General features: G+C 40.5%; 2 protein-coding genes across 3 annotated transcripts; both read right to left on the bottom strand.

The window, feature by feature from the left end:
• Nucleotides 1-682: 682 nt before the first annotated feature.
• Nucleotides 683-5896, bottom strand: sigirr (single immunoglobulin and toll-interleukin 1 receptor (TIR) domain). Its single transcript, XM_085778915.1, has 10 exons — nucleotides 5643-5896; nucleotides 4333-4596; nucleotides 3830-4043; nucleotides 3585-3712; nucleotides 3038-3178; nucleotides 2792-2935; nucleotides 2552-2654; nucleotides 2229-2379; nucleotides 1687-1864; nucleotides 683-1069 (listed from the first exon to the last, which is right to left on the bottom strand). Exons 1-10 carry the CDS (start codon nucleotides 5713-5715, stop codon nucleotides 888-890), a joined length of 1578 nt encoding a protein of 525 aa, XP_085635041.1. The 5' UTR covers nucleotides 5716-5896; the 3' UTR covers nucleotides 683-887.
• A 2217-nt stretch (nucleotides 5897-8113) lies between these two features.
• LOC146985709 (anoctamin-9) lies at nucleotides 8114-20022 on the bottom strand. Of its 2 annotated transcripts, none has more exons than XM_085778911.1 (24): nucleotides 19504-20022; nucleotides 18717-18791; nucleotides 18503-18625; nucleotides 18274-18410; nucleotides 18035-18084; nucleotides 17892-17950; nucleotides 17171-17250; nucleotides 16118-16252; nucleotides 15895-15988; nucleotides 15759-15819; nucleotides 14341-14423; nucleotides 14136-14240; nucleotides 13783-13947; nucleotides 13664-13700; nucleotides 12640-12751; nucleotides 12445-12502; nucleotides 12223-12320; nucleotides 11918-12114; nucleotides 11683-11835; nucleotides 11013-11166; nucleotides 10795-10917; nucleotides 9927-10020; nucleotides 9589-9701; nucleotides 8114-8813 (listed from the first exon to the last, which is right to left on the bottom strand). In XM_085778911.1, exons 1-24 carry the CDS (start codon nucleotides 19522-19524, stop codon nucleotides 8798-8800), a joined length of 2343 nt encoding a protein of 780 aa, XP_085635037.1. In that variant the 5' UTR covers nucleotides 19525-20022; the 3' UTR covers nucleotides 8114-8797. The 2 variants fall into 2 exon arrangements, with proteins under 2 accessions (XP_085635037.1, XP_085635038.1); XM_085778912.1 differs by having other exon boundaries at nucleotides 19607-19625.
• Nucleotides 20023-21066: the final 1044 nt, after the last annotated feature.

The following is a 21066-nucleotide window of genomic DNA, read 5'->3' as shown; positions in this document are numbered from 1 at the left end:
CAAAGTGCCAGTTTTATTAGCTTGAATGCTATGTGTGGCTATCAGACTCAGTTTACAGTTTGCTCTTTGTTCACGGTCATGCTGTTTCAGATGATCCCAGTGCAAATAAGTTTAAAGGTTTAAATAGTAACTTAAAGTTGTTCATAAGTGAAGTATGATTGAAACTGCAACATGGCCACATGTAATATACAAATCCATAAAATGATAAAAGAGTCACAATGTACCATTATAAATGAAGCACTGGTGCCATGGCAATAGACAGACATAATAACATTGTCAGACATATACGTATATGGTTGTTTGGCACTGACCCAACAAAATCATATGGACATATTTTTTTGTAGTTTATTCCATGAAAATGAAATGCAAAATGCACCATTTCAATTCAAATTGTCGCTGATGTCATGATCAGAATATCTATTGCAAACATAAGAAAACACGTCAAAAGTGTTTGTTTCTTATCATTCGAACCTTGTTCAAATCTGAATGCAGGACTCGTGACACAGACGTTCTCTCAGTCTTTGCAAACCGTCTGTGCACTGTTAACAAACTGCTTCTTTCAAATGATCTGACATTACACCGCCCTCTGCTGGTGTGTGACAAACACATCATGGGATCTGAGATCAACATTTTCACAGTACATACATTAAGTAACTACTTCCTCTAATTGACACAAAAAATATTTTACAATTTCCCTTAAAATATATTATAGAATAGTACAAAATACAATAAAAATCAATAATTGGTTTCTGCTGAATGGAAATAGTAAAAGTTAACATTTTGATTTGAACAACATATTATAAGGAAGATATAATAATTTAGCTCCTTGATACACATAAATATAAATCCATGCAGCTGGGGATCTGGGGTTTTAAGAGTTCAGTGGGTCAAATGTCCCCTTCAGTGACCAGGCAGTAGAAGTCAGAGCGGGCTCCGTAGTTGCGTGATCCCAAGTCGGACACATCAATGTCCGAGGCTTTGGGTTCAACAGCAGCAGCAGCAGCTATGGGAGCAGCAGGAAGGACAGGAGCTGTACAGGCCAGAGCTTTGTACACAGGGAGGCGAAGCCCTGAAAGAGAAAGAGGAAAGGTGGAACAAATGTTCGTAAAGGTTGTTATTGTTATTCAGTCTTACATCAGTCTAGCATCTATCCTCATGTAAAACCAGCTGTTGTTTTCATGTTTAATTAGGGATCTCTCACGGTGGTCATGGGTCAATTTTGTTATTTTTGGACTGAGACATCATTTCCAGCCTTTGTGTCAAGGTAAGATAACCATCTTTTGGATGTAGCTTCGTCGGTGTGTTATCGATCTACTCATCCAACACTTTGCAACAACGGAAATAAGTGAATTTCCTAAAATTCAGAACTGTCTAATGTGTGTGCTTGGATACAAAAAAACATCAACATTCAGTACAAACAGGTTCAGATGTATGAGTTCATTGTGATATTATTACCTGTAATTAAAGTTTAGTGTCTTTAATTGAATCTAAATCTATTTTTGTTCGTTTAGAAGTCAGGCACATTAGGGTTTAATTACACTTTGCAAGTGAGTTTTATGTGTGGTAATTTTGGCATTTTATATATGAAAATGTTTCATGTATTTATCTTATCTTAGTAAGCAGTGAACCTCACATTAGTGTGTGACATTAGTACAGACCCTAAAAGTCAGCGACCGTTGCTCTTACCCAAATCTCCAGCAGGGTCGGTGTCTGAGCGGCAGTCCAGGTAGTCAGGTTCAAGGGTCAGCATGGGGTCTTTGTCATCTTGCAGCATAGTCTGTGGGTCCCCTCCGTGCTCAGAGTGGAAGACGACCCTGCGAGGCATCGCTAAGGCCAGCTCCTTCCAGAAGACTGAGGAGGGAGTCTGAACACAAACACACAGCGCCCAACACAGTGTCAGAGTCAGACTGAAGCATTGATCATACTGTAAACAGCCTTACTTGCTTTTTATCATATTGCAGTATAATGCATATACACATGCACACATCTCTGTTTTATTATAGATATATCTAATTCATTGGACATTTCTATAATGAGTAATAATAACTGTCATTGCATAATTTGTTCTTGCCACTTTATCAGCAAGTCAGAAATTCTTTTCCCCGGCTCCTTGGATATAATTTTCACCATTATATATAAACTGATGTTGGCTGTGATCAAGTGATATTTAGTTGTAGTGTGTCCATAAAGTGTTTTGTTAGAGGAATAGATATGGTAGTGGCTCTTACCACAGAGTTGTGTCTCCAGTTGAGTATAGTGAGGCATTGCTGGTTCTCACTGAGCTGCTGCTTGATCTCAGGCCTCATGCGTTTGGACTGACCCTCCAGCGTGATGAGGATGGGCTGCCGACTTATCTCCAACAAGTGCAGAAGGCCCTGCCTGAAGACACACACACACACACAGTGTATCACAAAAGCACTGCAGGATATGACAGCAACACTGACCTCAAGTGGCACATTGTTATGATAACACTTCTGTTTTTACTCTGCTTTGTACAGCCTGTAATTTGGTCAGTGTTGTTTCAGTTTCAGTAAGTCTGTGTGAGTCTGACCTGAAGTTACTGCAGCACCAGTCCTGCTCCAGGTAAGCATGAGACAGCACCACGATGAGACGCCGAGAGCGACTCATGTTCATCAGCAGCTCTGCAGAAGGTTCTGGAGACACATTTAGTATTGTGTTAACTCACTGGTTTATAATTGGTCCCAAGTAACACACAGCTCTTATGTACAGTAGTATCTCCTTGTGAATTGCACATGCAGAACAATGTTTCAATGTGAGAAGGTTAACTTGCCTCCACCAGGTAGGATGTCATTGTCATTGAGATGCACCTTGTACCCATTTTTATTTTCCAGGTGAGGTTTAAGAATGAAGTTGACAAACTTCCTGTCATAGTCGTTGCTCACGTAGGAGATGTAGGCATCATATAATTTCCCATCTGTAAACACAGAGAGACACAAACATACCATTGGCTTTACTGCTGCATTCATACGCATGTTTATTGCCACATACGCTGCTGTGTCACCTAACGCACACTCACCATTGAGTTCATAGTCTCCATAGGAGTTCCTATACCAGAGTTTGATGTTCAGGTGGCACCTGGAGTACACGAGAGCGGCCGCGCCCAGGAAGAGGAGGAGAACGGCTGCTGCGATGACAGCGGCTGTGTGGCTGGGACTGTCTGAGCACACACAAAGAAATGATAAATAAGCATAAAATAATCATAATCTACCAATAGATGTATTCTGTAACTAGGGGTGTGCCTGTACAACTGCAAAGAAAGTGTGCAGCTCCTTACAGCCACACACCTTCTATGCATAATTAATTCACAGATGAATAATTAAGATGACTTCATACTGTGACTCACAAGGATTTTGACCCTTTTCACCGGTGCTGGGCCCGGCTCTCTGCTTTAAGATAATAATACAGACTGGATCTGTGTGTGTGGTGGTTTCAGATGATTCTCAGTGTGGATACAGGACAGATTGTGTCCTGTCTGCTTTGTTACTGTAGGTTTGTGTGTGTGTCTTTGTTAAAATTGTACAAGATGCAGGACAACACATGTTAAATCCGATGCTTTTTCTTACTTGAAATCTGCAGGCTGAAATCGGATGAAACATTCCTCACTGTGCAGCTGTAGAGCCCAAAATCCTCCTTGTCCCTGAGTGTAATCACCAACAGGCTGCTCACAATCAGCCGGCCGACAGCAGGAGACCTACAGTACAGTAGTGAGCAGGACAGAAAAAGCTCAATCTCACCTTCACTCCCAAACACTTGCATTAATGCATGAGCATGACGATGGAAATCGACTGTTTTAAAAGCTTGACGTCACCATGAGGAGGTATTCTGCATGTTAAGTGTCAGGTTGGAGAGGGGTTGGCCGCCTTTGCTCCACTGCAGCGTGGTGTCACATTGCTGCTCATCTGGGTCCCAGAGGAGGAGAGCGGTGCAGTTCAGCTTCACGGAGGATCCCACTTCGCTCCACAGTGTGTTCGGAGCCGGACCTCCGTTAGGTCGAAATTCTGGGGGCTTCGAGCACTGAGACTCTGTGTAACGACATACCACAGTTATCTGAAGGAGCTGCAGACAATAGAGGCCTTCATGCGCAGTTGCCCGGGTCAGACTATGACTGCTGCTGGAGGGTACGCTGAAACAAAATGCCTCCTTGCAGGTGAAGCCTGGCTGTTCAACTAGCCCCTTCACTCTGCATAGGAACTGTAATTCTACTGCAGGGGCAAATAATAGCCCATGACTTGAGCCACACAATTACAGTATCGGGTTTTGAGTGACTTCACTGCACTTACACTATTACAGTTTACTATAAATAGCACTTACCTTTAACTATGAGGCGCACAGTGAATGAGACTGTGCTGTTGCCTTGTTGCATACAGGTGTAGTTGCCTTGGTCTTCTGCACTGAGGGTGGTAAACTCCAGGAATGCCTTGCCCTCCTGATTGTGGATCTGCTGACAGTCTTTCTGCCAGGTCACTGGGGACTGAAGCGGCTCTAGAAGAGGGCAGTTCAGCCGATATGGAGGCCCCGGTGGCTCCACGTAGAGCACCTGCTCCTTGAACCTGCTCTCATCCACACAAGGCTGAGCTATAAACAGAGACAGCAGAGTTTTCACAATTTATCTCTTTATTCAACAATGCAACCTCTTCTGTCCAAAGCTTTTTGTTTTTTGATGCCTCAACTCATTAAACTGAGGACACATAACAGGGGCTGACGCTTCCCAAGTCTTAAATATACAATATACACCAGATTTTGTGTAGGTCTCTTGAATCATTTTAATGTAAGTGAACCAGGGACTGTTGTGGCACTGGAAACAGATGAATCTAATAGATGAACGTGAAACTGCATTTTTAAATGGTTAACACTTAGTAAGGACAGTAGGCTACTGGGGCAGATTATCTTCTTTGCCAAATACAAGTTCAGTAGTGCAAATTGTGAGTGGCTTTGCATCCATTTGAGAAAACACTTTGCATACTTGTGGATGTTTCAGTTTGCATACACTAGTGCGGCTACAGAAGAAAGTGTGTTTAACTTAAGTGCTGCCTCTGGCAAAGACTGAGTCTCTACTGGAGCATGAAGGTGATCGTGTTTGCTCTTTCACCCTCACTGACTCTGAGAAAATGCTGACTTTGACTGAAAAAAAACAAGCACTTAATCTTCCCCTCTGTTTGAGGACATGGTCAATGCAGACAGCAGAGTCCTGCCCACTGATCCCCTGTCAGGACAGAATTAAAACACATCAACCAGAGACAACTGTCCCGTTTCATCTGGACCTGTTCGTCAAGATTTCAGCGCATGCGCCGACGGTAAACCCATGAGCAACCTGCAGGACTTGCTCTGTCTGGTTCCTCCTTGACCCCACAGTTGCTTTATTTGTTTGTTTTAACAGTTTCAGACAAACTGACACACATCCGGGTCCATAGTCCGGACCTGGTCCTCCTGTTGCCAAGCAGCATCATGTGACACTGTGACGGACACTCACTGACCCATCGAGAACAAACTATCCAGCATCTACTAACTTTGACTGTGACTAGCCTACTTTTAAAAGGACAAGTGCGACAAAATATGAAAGTGAACGACATGAACATAAACAAACTACCGCAGGTTCAGTCCAGTAAAGTGTCATTAGTTACCAGCGGTGAGGAAAGTCTTGTCCCATGATGACCCGGTGCACAGCAGTATGAGAGCGGCTACAATCAGAGCCATGAGCCGCAGGTGTCCTTGTCCTCCGTCCTCAGGTGAGAAATGAGCCGATAAACAGTCCGTGTCCTGTATCTAACTACATAACTGACCCAAACTCGACCTGATAGTTTGTTACAGTTTAGTTACATTGTCTGGAGCCGCGGCTCTACGCGGACGTCAGCCTGCAGCCTGTTCAACTGCACCTGGACAGACCTGAAACTCAGCCTCCTATTGGCTCCTGTGGTCACGTGATGTTTGCAGGCGCTTTCACCTGCGTTGCAGTGAAACTTACCTTGTTATTTACAAATTAGTTAGTGCAAAATATTTTATATGGGATAGGTTTTCATTTGTGCTTTTTCATGTGCTTAATACTTTAATAAATGAACAAAACTACATGTCTAATTTCATTTTGTGTGTATTGTAAAAGAAACTGAAATGGCCATCAACATTAAATAGCCTACCAGTTATGAATCACAACTTCAATAAGACATCAATTCTCTCTGTTTCAGGGTGTGTGACTCTGTAATCAACAGTGGCGAGCAAAGCATGATGTTTCCTGTTCCCTGCAAAGTGGACTGAAGGTGTTCAGCCATGTTGAAGGATAAACAAGCACACCAAAAGTGTTGTGATGCCATCGGTAGCTACAGTATGTTGTCATCAGTATCTGTGATAACATCATTGACTATGTGGCGTCAACATGACTCTGATCCCATCAGTAACATCACAGAATCAACAGGTGATTTTCTTGTAAACCTAACACTTGATGTTGTCATTCACAACTCCTTACATAGCTACTGTAGAGCCTGTGTTTGTTCAAAAGAAAGTATAGCCTACTGTCATATCCATTCAACCTCAGAAATGCCATTTTTAAGTTTAAATGTGTTGCCTTGGATTGCTAGAAATGCCTTTCACTGCATTAGGTCTGGTCTGGTGCTTAATTGTCCCAGTTGAGTTCATCCAACCCCACAGTGGATTTTGAATCATCTCAAAGTGTAATACCTCCAGCCCAGACATAATGCCAGAAAAACCAGACATCTCAGATTGCTGCTGAACAACAATTTACAGACTTTAACTATTTTGGTAATCAATCTCAGCAAAGGGAACTGAGAGAGCCCTGAGAAATATCAAGTCACTTGCTGCTATACTCGCAGATTTCCAGTAGGAAGTCCAGTAGATTAAGATAAATCCTAAAACATTCACAGCTCAGAGAGATGCTTTCTGCCCTTGCTCAAGCAGGACATGAAGCTTTATCATCCATGGTTCATGAAATTGTTGCAGCTCATTTCAATATGACCAGAGCAGGAATTGCCACATTACCACATCTGTTTACTATATCCAAGGTCAAGAAATAATTGCAGCATTTTTAACAGGGTCCAAGTAATAATCAGAAGAAGAATATCAGCTTTTTTTTCAGGACCACACCCTTTATTGCAGCACTATTTTCCAGGATAATATAAAGTATTGCAGCACTTTTTACCAGGATAAGATCAAGTATTGAATCATCATTTGCCAGGGCAACATCAAAGCCACTACTACAGTACATGCAGTTGTGTGGTTCATACTGTAATCCTCTTTGTACTATACACTTTCATAAACGGGCTATAGCCAACCCTCCCTCAGAAGAATGGCACTTGTTTCTCTCCAAGCCCACACAAGAAATACTGCTGGCTTGTCCATCTCCACAGCAAGAACTGCTGCCAATGCTGCCTGCGCCAAAGAAGATGCAAAATAACAAAAAGGTTTGTGGGCAAAACATTATCATCTATTGCTACTGCACATGACACCTTTGCTTGTTCTCTTTGTGTAAAAGGGTTTGATCCAGTTTCTTCCCACTCTTCCTTAAAATGAAAAAACAAAAACAACATTTGAGTGATGATTCACTTGTATATTTTTTAAGATAAGTCAGTGCAAAAATTGACATTAATACCGGATCAGTCATTCAGCATTTCATTTTCATTCTGCATTTCAAGTCTATTAATCAACCCCTCCACGTCTTTCCTGTTCAGGGACATCAGAGATCAGATGAGATCAATGCCTACATGGTCTACTCTTTGTTTCCTGGGCACCTTGGCCCTGTTGCCTGGCAACATTGTCTCCACCGAGACGACCGACAAGATTGGACAATTGTGGATGCGTAATGTGGGTGCAAGGCCACACCACTCACTCAGCATCATGGTTGTTGAAAGGATAGGAGAATTTTCATCCTGACTATAGGCAGCCTATAATTTTTCCACCATCTGGGACAAGTGGTGTCGTCATTAAAGATTATGACTTGTATGTAAAGCAACAGTAAACATATAATTTACCATTAAAACCATGTGTTACAACTTACAATTCCTTGACCAAAGTTCGAGTGGCATTTGTGGAATTATGTTGTCTTTTAGCTACCCACATAATAGGCTTTTCCACAAATATAATAATATTGAAATACTGTACCCTGCTGTTTCTTCAACACAAAAGCACTTGGTTCGAGCACAGATCTGTTAAGGCTGTAACTTGGCAAATTCAAAATATCAGCTATGACTATGGCACATTTTCACTGACAAATTTTAATTTAAAAGACATTTCATGAGGAGAAACATTTCCTCTTTCATATACTTATATAAAATTATTTTATACTCTGAAACATTCTTGCATCTGAAAAGACACCATCAGATTCTGCAATAATCATAATCACAGCGATTTTTACAATATAAGGCAACATCATAACACACAATCAGTACTGTTTTTGAAGAGGCAGTATAAATTATCTTTAGGCTTTCAATAAAAACACTCACTTACAACTCACAAGTATAGAGATCCACCAGAAATGCTGTATTCTTAAAATAGAATAAGAATAATCTTATGAGTTTCTGTACATTTGTTCTGTCCAAGAAAAGTTCGTCTGTCCTCGAAGTCCAACTTCATGGAGTCCAGATTGGATGCACTTAACCATCTGACTGTAAACAACAAACAAGAGCAAGAGGCCTGAAGGTCTGAACTCTTCATTGAGATGATTAATGGCTTTAAAGTCGACTCAACACTGTGATAGCCCAGACCCTTTAAAAGGCAACACTGGGTTCATGTTCTTAGGGAAAACGTGTCCCATTGAAGTGCCTGAATGTTGTCATGGTTCAAATGAGCTGCAAGAAACAAAAGCAAGGATGGATTAGCATTTCTGTAGAGCAACCGAAGAACTTAAGAAGAAACCCAAGAAACTTAAACAGGCTTTTAACACAATCGTAAAGTAAACAAATTATCGGTGCTCCAAACTACCACAGTGTATTATTTACTTTGGCTGTAAGTGCAAGCACTCCTTTGCTTTTATTTAGAAGCTGTCAAGCATGGGGAGGGAGGAAAGCAACAGCAGAGAGCTGAGGTGACAAACAGGAAAATGTAGAGTGAAACTAGAATAAGAACAATTGTTTTCACAGCACACAGTTTGACTTGTTAAACATAGGTGTGTCTAATAATAGCACCAAATTGTGGTGTGGTGTGGCATTGCAGTTGTTCATGAAACTGAGTCATCTTTGATGTTTCACTTGAGATCTTCTTGGTATGAACCCAGAGCTCTCTTGTTTCATTAAATCTGTAAACCTAACTGTGTAAACCTAAATGGGGATGGCCAGGATAACTAAAAACTTGGCAACTTGGTTGTGATTGGATGAATTTATTGGTCACATTACGGGTGATACCAGATCAAACTAAAGGTCAGTAGCCTACTGGTTTATATGGGTGAATTTGTAGTTAGGGCATGACGACTATGTTAAAAATGTATTATGACATATAATAAACAAAATGACAAGAGGCACACTAAGTTATGTTTTAATGATATTTTTAGAACTAATAATTAAGATTGTAAGTATTTTCAGCAGCCAGCTGCCACACCGGTCCAACCACATGCTATCTGACACTCACCTGAGTTCCTCCTTGAGTCTTTTGAGTTTATCAAAGAGTCTGTCATTCTTGACTTGTATGGGAGCGCTAGGTACAAACCAGGCTGCGATGAACTTGAAAAAAACAACAACATGCTGCAAGCAGAGAGATAAATGTTAGGAATGTAGGCTCTCCTTCCATCTGTGAAAATATGTTTTCATTAGAGATAAGACTCTGATTTTTTTATAGCCCAGCTCACTGTTTTAACATTTCAAAACTTAAGTCTGACCTGTTGAGTTTTAAATAAGACAAAGAAGGGTTTTGGTGTTGTGTCAGGTGTTGTAGAAATCTCTGCTTTGTCTATGCGCCAGATGACTTACCTCAAAGAGGATGACAAATGCAAAGCGCACAGCTAATATTAGCCAAAACTGTGGGGTAAGGCTGTAGTCTTCATTGCTCCTGTAGTCTTTATAGCTGTGAGGAGGAACAGAGCAGAGAGCTGATGTTATCTCCCTTATCGGTGGCTGTTTTCAACATCTACGCACAATGGATGATTGTGAGGACTGTGAGGATCAGCTGCCGTGACGATAAACCATTTTCATTCAGGAACACTCTCGTTGTTGATTAGTTGATTATTAGACTTGGCGCTGAGGGCTCCACTCTGGAAGCTCCCTGGATTTGACGAGCTGCTTTGTCGATGCTTTGTCGCTCCAGGGAGCGCAATACACAACCCCCTGGAGTGCACTCGAAGCAACTGAGAGGACATGGGAGCCATTTTAGACTCTGAGACACTATAAGAAGGTGGAAACTGGGGGGGCGGAGGCAAGCTTTGACAGCAGCAGCAGCTTCGTGAATGCAACAGTGTTCAGGGCGGGATCAGAGTGACAGCCTAGATTTAAATAGGCCGCCTATTGTGCTAGAATGAATGTGATTGGATGGAGACTAATTGGCTGGCCGTCAGCTGACGACAGCTGGGGCTTAAGACTTCCAAAGCTTCATTTTATGAAAACCTTATAGCACTTTTATCAGTCCTCACAGAATCAGTGCTATGCTGCCAGGATAATGACAGATCAACAGCCAGTAATACTAGTTGGTGAGAAGAGTCACTGGTTTCAAATCTGTTGTTAGTTGTAAATGATGTGTTTTGAACTTGGTTCCTTGTGACATACTGTACGTATTATACCAGAGCAGTGTCAGCAAAATGACTCTTCCGCTATAAAGGACACGTATGATTAAAAAAGCACAAACCTGCAGTAAGTTGCATTAATACCACCAGGAGTCATCATCTGGTCAGCTGAAAACTCGTTGTATATGTTCTGATCATCCATTTGTGCAATGGAGAGAGTGTTGTTGATGTAGCCAACCATGCAGCTTGGAAAAGACAGAAACAAGAATTCATTTAAAGACAGTGTTGCACACAACACAGACAAACAAAAATACACCTCTAGAAGAGTGCACGTCCTCACTCCATATCTTTCATTGTGCCGTTGACGCTGGCACACGGGCCGTAGTAGTACCGGTACACCAGTCGAGGGATGAAGTCTGAGGACACGCCAATGACCAGCCCGTTTGTGATGACAGCTAAGACACCGATAGCCTCCAACACGTCTATCCACACACCTGCAGGAAAAGCAACAATATGAACAGTGAAAGAGTGAATGTAAAAACTAAGAAACAGGTTGTTGAAAACATGGCAGAATTTCAAAATCTATCAGGTCATACGATTAAACTTAATTTAAAACATATTTGGCATGAGTATAAATAATGGGAAATGTGAAACAATTTAAAGTACAAAGAGAGAGTTGTGCCCCTTGAATTAAATCACAAGTGTGACATTCAGAGTCTCTCCCTTCTACATGCTTTATAGTAACTTGAGACTTGGTACTGGTAAGAGAAACTACTTCACACGGAGCTTAGTTCACAAAGCTCTAAAAATGAGCCACAAAATGGAGCTCAGTTATAATAACACACTAACACACTCACACACACACATATATATACTAACACTAAATCAAAGGGTCAAATCATGGGATGGATTTCTTGATTATGTATTATGCTGCAATATTATATGAATTGTGGTGAGACTTGTCAATTAACAGTTGCGATACTTATATTTAGTTCATCAGTGGTCCTCACCAATATCATTGGTTTTCTTGGGAACCAATCTGCGCTCCAGAGTGACCATCTTTATGGCATCCAATCGAATCTCTATTACATTATTAATGAGGGCTAACAGAGGCGCAAGAGGAAATGCTGCCACAAATATGGTGGTAAAGCTGAACTGAATCACTGTGGAGAGAACAAAGAGAAATATTATTAGCCCAAACCAACTGACTATTGTTGTTTTTTAAGCCTCCTGCGGAGTTTGTACCCATTTCGAGGAACTCATTGAACAAGCTGAAGGAGTCAACGTCATTGAGGTGGAAGTTGTTGAGCCAGTCTCGAAGCTTGCAGTTGTCACACAGTTCAGCTCCGTGTTTGGCCTCTGATTCCTCTTTCAGATAACAGTGGGCACATTTCCTCTGTAGTTTATGGGTTTTTCTCTTTTTCACCCACCTGCTGAACCATCTGATAAAAACAAGAGACGGTGTTCACTGGTCTGGAATCCAGTGTCAGAAAGTGTTTTGTACTTTGGACACGTACGTTTTATAATCTTAAAATTAGTCTTATACTCACGGGCCGGTGAACTCAAAGACATTGTTGATGGTTTGCTTGAGCACCATTATAATTGCCATTTGAATGAACAAGTCTGTGAGACATCCACTGGGGTGACACTGTACAAAAAAGTGAGGTGTTAAGAATAAAATCTGATTAAAAAAAACAATAAAATCAGATGCAATATTTTCATGTGCCAAAATGAAAATGCAACATAAAACTTTATGAGGTATGTGTACTCACCTCTTCAAGCCTCCATTTCCCTGCAATCCGTACGTAACCACCAGGATGACCATTTATCCTGAGGGAAGTTACACAAAAAAGCCATTATTAGTGTGTTACTGTTGTGCTCAGCATGAACATGTTCTTATACACTGTATTTAACCACTAAAATAAACTTTAATGCTGAACTATCAGCCAACCAAGTTAAGTCCTTACCTGCCCAGAAAAAAGGCCACGTAGAAGAGCGAGGAGAAATAGGTGAAGAACTGGAAGGTGAACATCTTGACGGTGAAACTTTTCTCTGTGGCAGCAAAGGATCTTGTTTCCTCTAGTGATGACAAACCTCATGTCAGTGTTTGTCTGTTTACATCTAATCCACCATGTAGTGCATGAAATACTGAGATTAGCCTAGATGTGTAGAAATATATTGTTCATTTTTGTAAGTTCTTCAGTCAGTTTGAATTAATTCCACCTAATAAAGCGCTGATATGTAATAAAGGCGCATTCAATAACCATAATGAGATCATACTAATTAGACTCTGATATCAGGTATGTGGCCACGGTCCGGTGATTCTCCTGTCATAACAAGTCAAAATATCTGATTTGAAGGAAAAAATATGCCATGTACCACAACCAAATGGCATATACATGTAACAACATGGCACAGGTAAATTCTACATGACAATACCATAAGTCTAAATATCAACACATAGCATATATGTTTTCAGTCTCACCCTCAGACCCTCCTTCCACATTTCTATTGTCGTCACCCCTGCCCTGCCCCTATACATGACCTCAGTGTGTTTCCCTCCTCTGATATCACCTGAGCTGTGACACATCTTTACAGCGGCTCTTATATGGTGGCCCAGTTACAAGGTTCAGGCTAAGACCTGAACTCTGCCCATGAGCAGTTCCTTCATTCTGTGTCATAAAGACACAGTTGTTCCTGCTTTGTGCATCTAGACTAACGTTACCTAAAGAAATATATGTCATAGAGTGACCCTGTAAATATTTATTAGCCAGTTCATTCATTTTGGGAAGTTGCCGTAGTGCTCTAAACACCACTTACCTGCCTGACAAGTACTCACTATTCTAATAACGGCTTATTTTACATTCCTGAAACATGATGTGTTGTTAAAACAAAATGATAGCTTCACATCACAGGATGTCTGAGAGCTAATGTTCAAATCAAATGTTTAACAGCATCCATTTAAAATGTGGAAAACAACAGGAAACACACCTATTTCACAAAGTTTCATGGCAACAATCCTGTTAACCTGCAAAGACAGAGACGAGGTCAGAGTCAAAGAGAAGAATATCAGAGCAAAGACCAACATACACATCTGAAGTCATGTGTACCCGTGTCATGACAGTGATGATGATGTAATGGAAGACGGCCCCCAGCATCATCGCTCCACTGGTGGAGTGGCTGCGCAGGAAATTAGATGGCGAGTTCGCCAAGAGCACTGCTGAAATCACCCTGAACACCACCAAGGCGTGTGTCAGGCCAATGATCACCAACAACTGTGGAAACACAGACACACTCATTGGAACCAATATACTTCTGATGGCTCTCATTGAATTTACATGAAACCTGAACCACAGCAGCATCCACCTTCAACCAATGTTATTTTAACCCTATAAACCTAATACAAGTTCTGATATGAAGTATTTTAAATATGTGAAAAGTGGCAAAACAACAAGTTACCTACCATGGCTGTGACACAGATCAAGACCAAAGTGCTGCGCAGGTAGGAGTGCTTATGTATCTTGGGTTCACACTTGACATTGTTCACAATTTCCAAGATCAGTTCTTCCTACGATTGATTTTAAAAGAAAAAACATACAGCCATGAATTCAACTGTGAAGGCTGACCTGGTGGCTGACATTGAATATAATGTGTAATATTGTTCGTACCTCCTCCTCACACCAGTCAGACACCTTCCATTCACACACATAGGAAGCCCGATGTCTCTTCCAAAACTCCAAAAACAGTGTTGCTGTGAAAAACAGGGACTTTCACTAAGTAACAAGGTCAAATGTATTCTTTGCTAAAAAAAAAAAAAAAAAGAAACAAAAATGAATACAGCAATAACACATGTATGTATATTCGTCCTCCATTTGGTATGTTATATTCTAAATAAGTATGGTAAATACTGGAAACATATCTCTAAATTTTGGGGTGTTTGGTGGATGTTTGGCGTTAAAACGTTAAAAACAAACCAACAAACAAAAAAACTGCAACTATTTTGAAATTTTCAAAAAAGATTTTAAGATGGCAATGCCATTTTGTATCCTATAGCCCTGGGAGCCGTTTTGGTAGGATGTCCAAAAGTAGACTGTTCCTAGGAGCCAGACTACTGATAAAACCCTAAATGAGGATGTATGAGTGAGGGTAATGGATGGATCTGGAGCCCCCTCCTGGAGCCAGACCTGGTAGTGGAGCCTGCCTGTGACCAGGTTTTGAAACTCTTATCTGAAGTAAGTGGTTCTTTGTTAATGGGCCTCTGTATCAGTCATAGTAAACACCATGTTCAAACATAACATGCCTTATAAGTCAAAAGGGCTGTAGCCTCAGCAGTTCCAGAAGCAACAGCAAGGCTGTAGATGGAGTTTGGGGAGATTGTGGAAGACTTTTTTTGTTTTCAAACACAAATGCAGTGATTTCCTGCTTAGCTTGCTCCCACCACAACACAACCACAGATAATTGGAAGAAAATGGATGATGAATGGACTGCGTTGAGCACTCGAGCTGTACTCCTCCCTCCTACTCCTGCTCAGCTAATAACCTTTGCCTGAGTAGACCATTATTACAAAGTAAATTCTTTTTCTCTGCAAGACTGGTGAACATAGGTTTGAAAAGAGACTGTAAACTTTCAAAAATTCACCAAACACAGAGAGTAAAAGCTGAAGAACAAAGTGACTGATATATATGTTCTTATAGATGACTAGACCACCCCCATCGCCAGATGGCCTGTGCTGATTAAGATGTGAGTAGCCAGGACAAGTAGGTTTCCTCAGTGATGTGGCATCTCCTTGGCAGTATGTGTCTTAGTGAATAAAAAAACATCCAGGCAGTTGGACAAAATATATGCAGGCAGATAAATAAAAGGCTTGATTGTAAGTTGTCCTGTATAGCAAAAACGTTCAGGTGAATAAACAACAGTATTGGAAAGAGTTAGATTTTACAGTTATCTTTATCAAATTTGATTTTGACGTCTGTGATAAATCTACCTATCAGACCTATCTGTCTTTGGTAAGGATGTGAATATTGAAAATAAGCCAGAATTTTGACAGGAGAGTAAGTGGCGTGTAATACAGGTACACAAAACTCACCCCACACCGCCATGAACATTGCAAAGAACACTGTGCCGTTATTGTCAAACAGCAGGTTCACCTGTAGGAAGACAGAACCTTTAATTAGCATCGACACACAAGTACATCATTCTGCAGTATAGTAGCGCTGATGTACCTTGGCATATGTGCAGGTGTCAGAGAGCTGCCAAACTTTGCACCCATTGTCACAAAGTGGACACATCACTGTGCCAGACTCACAAACCTCCTTTCTAAAATACAGTGAACACTTTGGTTATTACAGCGTAAATCAATAATAACTACAAAGTAAACCTTCCCAAAATGATCAGCAATAAAACTCTATAATAACACAGACACTGTGGAGTTGTCGATAAACTCACATGAGGGGTGAAGTGTTAAAGAAAGCAAGGCCATAGAGGAAGACAATCAAACCAATGAGAGCAGGAGGGATGAGCAGGAATGTGTACCAGCCCAACCACAGGTAGTACAAGGCCACCTTCTCCCCAAAGTAATTCCTGTCATGCACACAAACACACACACTTTATAGACAATGTATATGAAGATAGTAGCATATATACTGTAGTATATAGATATTTTATGATGCATTGTCTGGCATCCCTGATGTTTAGTACACGTCATGCTGGTTTGCATCTGGTAACCAACTAAATTGCAGGAAATAGGTCTCAATCTCTCATTCCTGAGTTACAGCACTGAATAACATCCAGAAAGGTTTTTAGAGAACATTATGATGACACAATGATTTTCACCTTTGACCTTTTGGATAAAAACTATCATTGCTTTGTTTTATCACAACAGACATTTGAGTTAAATTTTTGACTTGACCTTCTTATCTCATCAGTTTGTTCTGAGAATGAGATGAGACCCTAGCCCTTACTGTGGCCAGCTGGGAGACACATTTAACAATGTATGTTTATAATAATACATAACAAATCTGCAAATTTTGAATTTTACAACATAAATAGCATTCATTTTATTTCATGACAGTGGGTTGTGTTCTGGTTTTCTATAATAATGCAGATAAAGCCTGGACGTTTTTTATGTCTTGACTGTTATATGTTGTAATAACCGTAATATGTTTCTAACAAACTGACTTAAATGGCTGCATACAGTATATTGTTTTTTTTAAATTATGGGATCGTGCCAGTTTGAACTGTGTCCTGCTGTTTGCTCTGAATTTTACTGAATCAAAGACAACAACAGCTCTGATCATTACCGGCATTAAGCACTGTACAACATTTTAAATGACGAGTTCGAACAATGGCTGCATGATGTGTGGGGGGGGGTTTGCTGAACATTGCCTTGTTGATCCTTGAACTTACTCCTGAGTAAGATGACATGGAAAACAATAAAGTTGCTACAGTATATCTGCAATTGTATACAAAGCAAAATAATGAATAGGCTGTTGTCCAAACCTGACAGCAGTTATGGGTTGCCCTTGGAGACAGGCTGTCCATCGTGCCCAGTTCTCCTTCAGCTCTCTCTGTTTCTTTTTCTGAAAGCAGGAAAAACAAGGAAAACGTCAACAAGAAGAGCTTTATGTAAACAGGTTCACACAACGTACAGTGATATTGAAAAGAGAAGCTTGATAGTGATATCTGTCTCAAATTGTCACCCGTAATGTTATAAAGTAGACAAAGACAGAGTCACATGTACAATGGGTAGATGTGTGTAAAGTATGTACAGTAGCAATGTACTGTACAGTATACGCACACACATATGCCCACTTCCTCCCAACATCGAATGATTCACTATTATCATGACCTGCATATGATCTGAGCAAACAGATATTTTTTGGCAGGAATGCATTGTTTCGTAAATTGCCGCTGCCAAGTTTCACTTTGCAATTTTAGAAGCTCTTCAAAATACTTATGTATCAAATGAAAAGCAGAGATGTATCAACAAATAACAATGCCACTATCTTTAGCATAAGACTGTGTGTGTCTCCATGGAGAACACAATGAGTGTTTATTTATACACTATCAAAGGCAAACTTCTAGAAAACCACAGCGTCTGTCCAAGCCCTGGTAATCAGATAATCAGATATGGTGACACCATTACATGAAAGTTTGAGATAATACATTGAGTGTATACAAATAAAAGTCTGTGAGGACAAAAACCTCATTTGATTGTTACCTCATGTAAGCAGAACTTTGCCTCAAAAACATTCATCTTCAAGAGATCCCGAAGCCCCTCTGGGAAGATTTACAGGTAAGAGAAACATTGTGAGAAATGTGGGAGTCTGAATGACAGTGAGCGATTTTTAAATAACTCCTCACCTCCTGAATGGATCGGGGTGTGATTCAGGATGAAGTGGACGATCCTTATCCTGAAATTAGGACATGTATCACATGTTTAAAAAGTTTGACTTGTGGAAAGTGAAAGAAAAAGCATGCAGTAGCTGTACATACTGCACGTATGCATTTGAGGTGTCATCACATGTGACACAAAGGAGACATTGCACAACTATACGTACAGTACAGTCATATGAGACAAACAACATGGCCACATGGTTTACCGGGTGCTGAGCGGCATACTGCTCTGATCCGAGCTCCAGTTGCAAGCATCAGACACTTTGAGCAGATACCTGTACTTCTCAAAAATTTCTTTGGGTGCTTGAATCCCATAGAAGATGAGATCATCGTCTACGATTTTCTAACAGGAGTGAAAAAAGACAAGATGAGGAAATAAATCTTGGGACCTTTACAACAGTACAGATACTGTTTATCTTATTATCAGAGACTTACTGTTACTCTTATGTTCTTCTTTTTCAATTCTTCAATGTATTCGTTTTGCTTCCTGAAAGCGTCTCTCTCCTGGTTCTCCTTAGTTTTGGCAACCAGGACATAGTCATATGACAGTGGAGTGTGCTGTGTAATAAAGATCAGATGCCAAAGTCATGCTTTCAGACATTTGATGGATCAGCTTTCATGGATGAAGTGGTCAGTCAGTGTGTCTTACCACAGGAGGAAGTGATGTCTGTTCATTCCCATTCTCTCTTACCACTCCCATTAATTCCAGTAATTCAATACTGGGCTATATAACAAAATAAGAAATACATCAACAAACTTAGAGTAGTATCATTACTATTGTATAAAAGGTGCACTTCATGAATAAATGTTGTAGTTTTAGATTAATACAGACGATGACGGCGATGTATAAAGAGTTTATCGTGAGAGAAATTGGAATAGGGTTACATTGGTATGCGATACTGAGTATGTGAAAGAAAAAAAAGGCTGAAAGGTCATGATCTACAAAAGAATCCAGTCCAACTATAACATGGGGGTGTGTCAATGAATGCCACTGAGCTGACAGAAACCCTGTAGTGATCCTGACTCACTCTGGAGAACAGTGGCTCATCTAACCTGACTGAACAGCATGGCATGTTGATATGAGCAGTTACAAGTCATGCCAACACTAAATAAGGCTATTACAGCCTAACAGTCTGCACATTGTTACAAGTAGGTGCAACACAGTGAAGGTGTGGCAGGTTAAAAACAAAAACAATATGAGAGCAATAAGGGAGGCCCAGTCATTTCACCCAATCCTGATTCAAATAAACATCCATGTAGTAGGCTACAGGTATAAGAGTCTTGTATTGGTCTCTATTGGAGCTATTCAGGCAAAGACTGTGAGGATTGTCATTTCATGTTGAAAACAGCAGGCCAGTGGCACCATAACAATAAACACAGCTCCATTGTCAATCGATATAACCTCTGTATGGGTACACATGAATAAGATCACCTACCTGCCTCCTGTGGACGGGCATGATGTGTTGGTGCTGAATGCAGTTGCGACAGAAAAAGAAATAAGTCAATAAATTAATAAGGAGAAAAAAAATCTTAAGTCACCATTCACTGATCCCAGAGCCGTTCGCCCAGCTCATCGATACGCCAAACTATAAAATGACATGAGGACTGTGGAGCAGGCACTCGGTAACTTCCGTACTTCCTCCAGGAACAAGCGTGTTGTCGTTGCACTGGCCGAGGAATGTAAAAGCGACTCTACCTGTTGCTGCTGCTGCTGTCACAGCTCAACAACCAACACCTTTTTTCTCTCTCTCTCTCTCTCTTTTGTCCTCTCGCTCAGTATTTATCAGCGATGCAGTCATCAAATCAAGCAAATAATACAGGTCCTCTGTGTGTTTCAGCAGCTGCATTCAAGCACACGCGTCCACGAGATGGTTTAGTCAGGTGCAAAGGAATGGCAATGCTCCTGCTACCTCCTCCTCGCTGATGCTAAACGCCTTCGATCCGCCGCTAGATGGCGGCAGACACACTCACACTGATTCAATCACTGCACTGATTCTTCCCACACATATTCACACAGCAGGCAGCACTGAGTGTGACATTTGATTAAAAAAAGAGAGAGAGAGAAATCACTTCAACACTTTGAGTCATTCAATTACAATTTGAAAGGAACTCGAGGCCCCTAATGGATGAGCTGGTTCATTACTATTCACAGCAGAATATTAAGTAAGCAAGGCGAGCATGGAAATAAAGACATTACCAAATAATTCCCATTCAGGTTCAATATTCACCCTGACATCCATCAGAAATATTAGGTTTAGAATTAAAGCTATTATAGCACCACAAACAAAACTAATATTCTATCGAAACATGTTCAAAATAAACTCACCTGTCTGTCTGGCTGTCTCAGATGTTCTGTGCTGGAGGATCGGCTTATTGATAGTGAAAACAAATGTATCTCTCCTCTGTGAACTTAAGCGACTAAGACACTGCCTCAGCAGTTTTACTGTCTATTGTGGGTTCCCCTTTTTGGTAACCAATAAGTTCACAGGAAGCATCGAACTGAAAGTCCTAAATGAATAGGGTAATGCAGGAGAAAATAAAATAGTTTTACAATATGGTTAATACTCAGTGGTGGAGATAAAGTTTAGTTTTAAGGTAGGAAACTCATATAGCTGATTTCCAACTTACTTTTTTTTGATCCAGTAATCAACAAAACACATGATCAACCTATAAAAAACACAATGATTTATTAAACTGTCCAGTAATATAAAACTATTACACAAAAATCTGCTTTACAAGTAATGTAACATACTGTAGCTACATGATATATCACTCTTTGAAAGGGTCGGTCTACATACTTGTATTTTTAATATTGTATTTTGTATCTTGAAAATGTAAGTCTTAAAGGCAGGACTTTTACTTCTGAAGTCATTCTTTTGGTGGTGTGTAAAGATCGTTCATGGTTTAAAACTATAATTCTTTCATATATCCATTTTAAACTGTGCTTGCAATGGGAGGCCTCTCTATACAGAAGCTACTGTATACCTAATCTTTCTGTG

Source organism: Trachurus japonicus, chromosome 6 (assembly GCF_045865225.1).
Source record: "Trachurus japonicus isolate A0001 chromosome 6, Traja_1.0".
In the NCBI taxonomy this organism is placed as follows: domain Eukaryota; kingdom Metazoa; phylum Chordata; class Actinopteri; order Carangiformes; family Carangidae; genus Trachurus; species Trachurus japonicus.
This window is presented reverse-complemented; position numbering and strand designations above follow the sequence as displayed.

What these genes read in the sequence shown, in the direction of transcription:
- LOC146985709 (XM_085778911.1), bottom strand. Translation starts at nt 19,524, where the DNA reads ATGCCCGTCCACAGGAGGCAG. An exon ending in AGAAGAACATAAGAGTAACA is followed by an intron (nt 18,411 to 18,502) that starts GTAAGTCTCTGA and finishes CACTCCTGTTAG; the next exon opens with AAAATCGTAGACGATGATCT. An exon ending in TCATCACTGTCATGACACGG is followed by an intron (nt 13,701 to 13,782) that starts GTACACATGACT and finishes CTGTCTTTGCAG; the next exon opens with GTTAACAGGATTGTTGCCAT.
- sigirr (XM_085778915.1), bottom strand. Translation starts at nt 5,715, where the DNA reads ATGGCTCTGATTGTAGCCGCTCTCATACTGCTGTGCACCGGGTCATCA. An exon ending in TGTGCGCCTCATAGTTAAAG is followed by an intron (nt 4,044 to 4,332) that starts GTAAGTGCTATT and finishes GTCGTTACACAG; the next exon opens with AGTCTCAGTGCTCGAAGCCC. An exon ending in ACTGGAGACACAACTCTGTG is followed by an intron (nt 1,865 to 2,228) that starts GTAAGAGCCACT and finishes GTTTGTGTTCAG; the next exon opens with ACTCCCTCCTCAGTCTTCTG.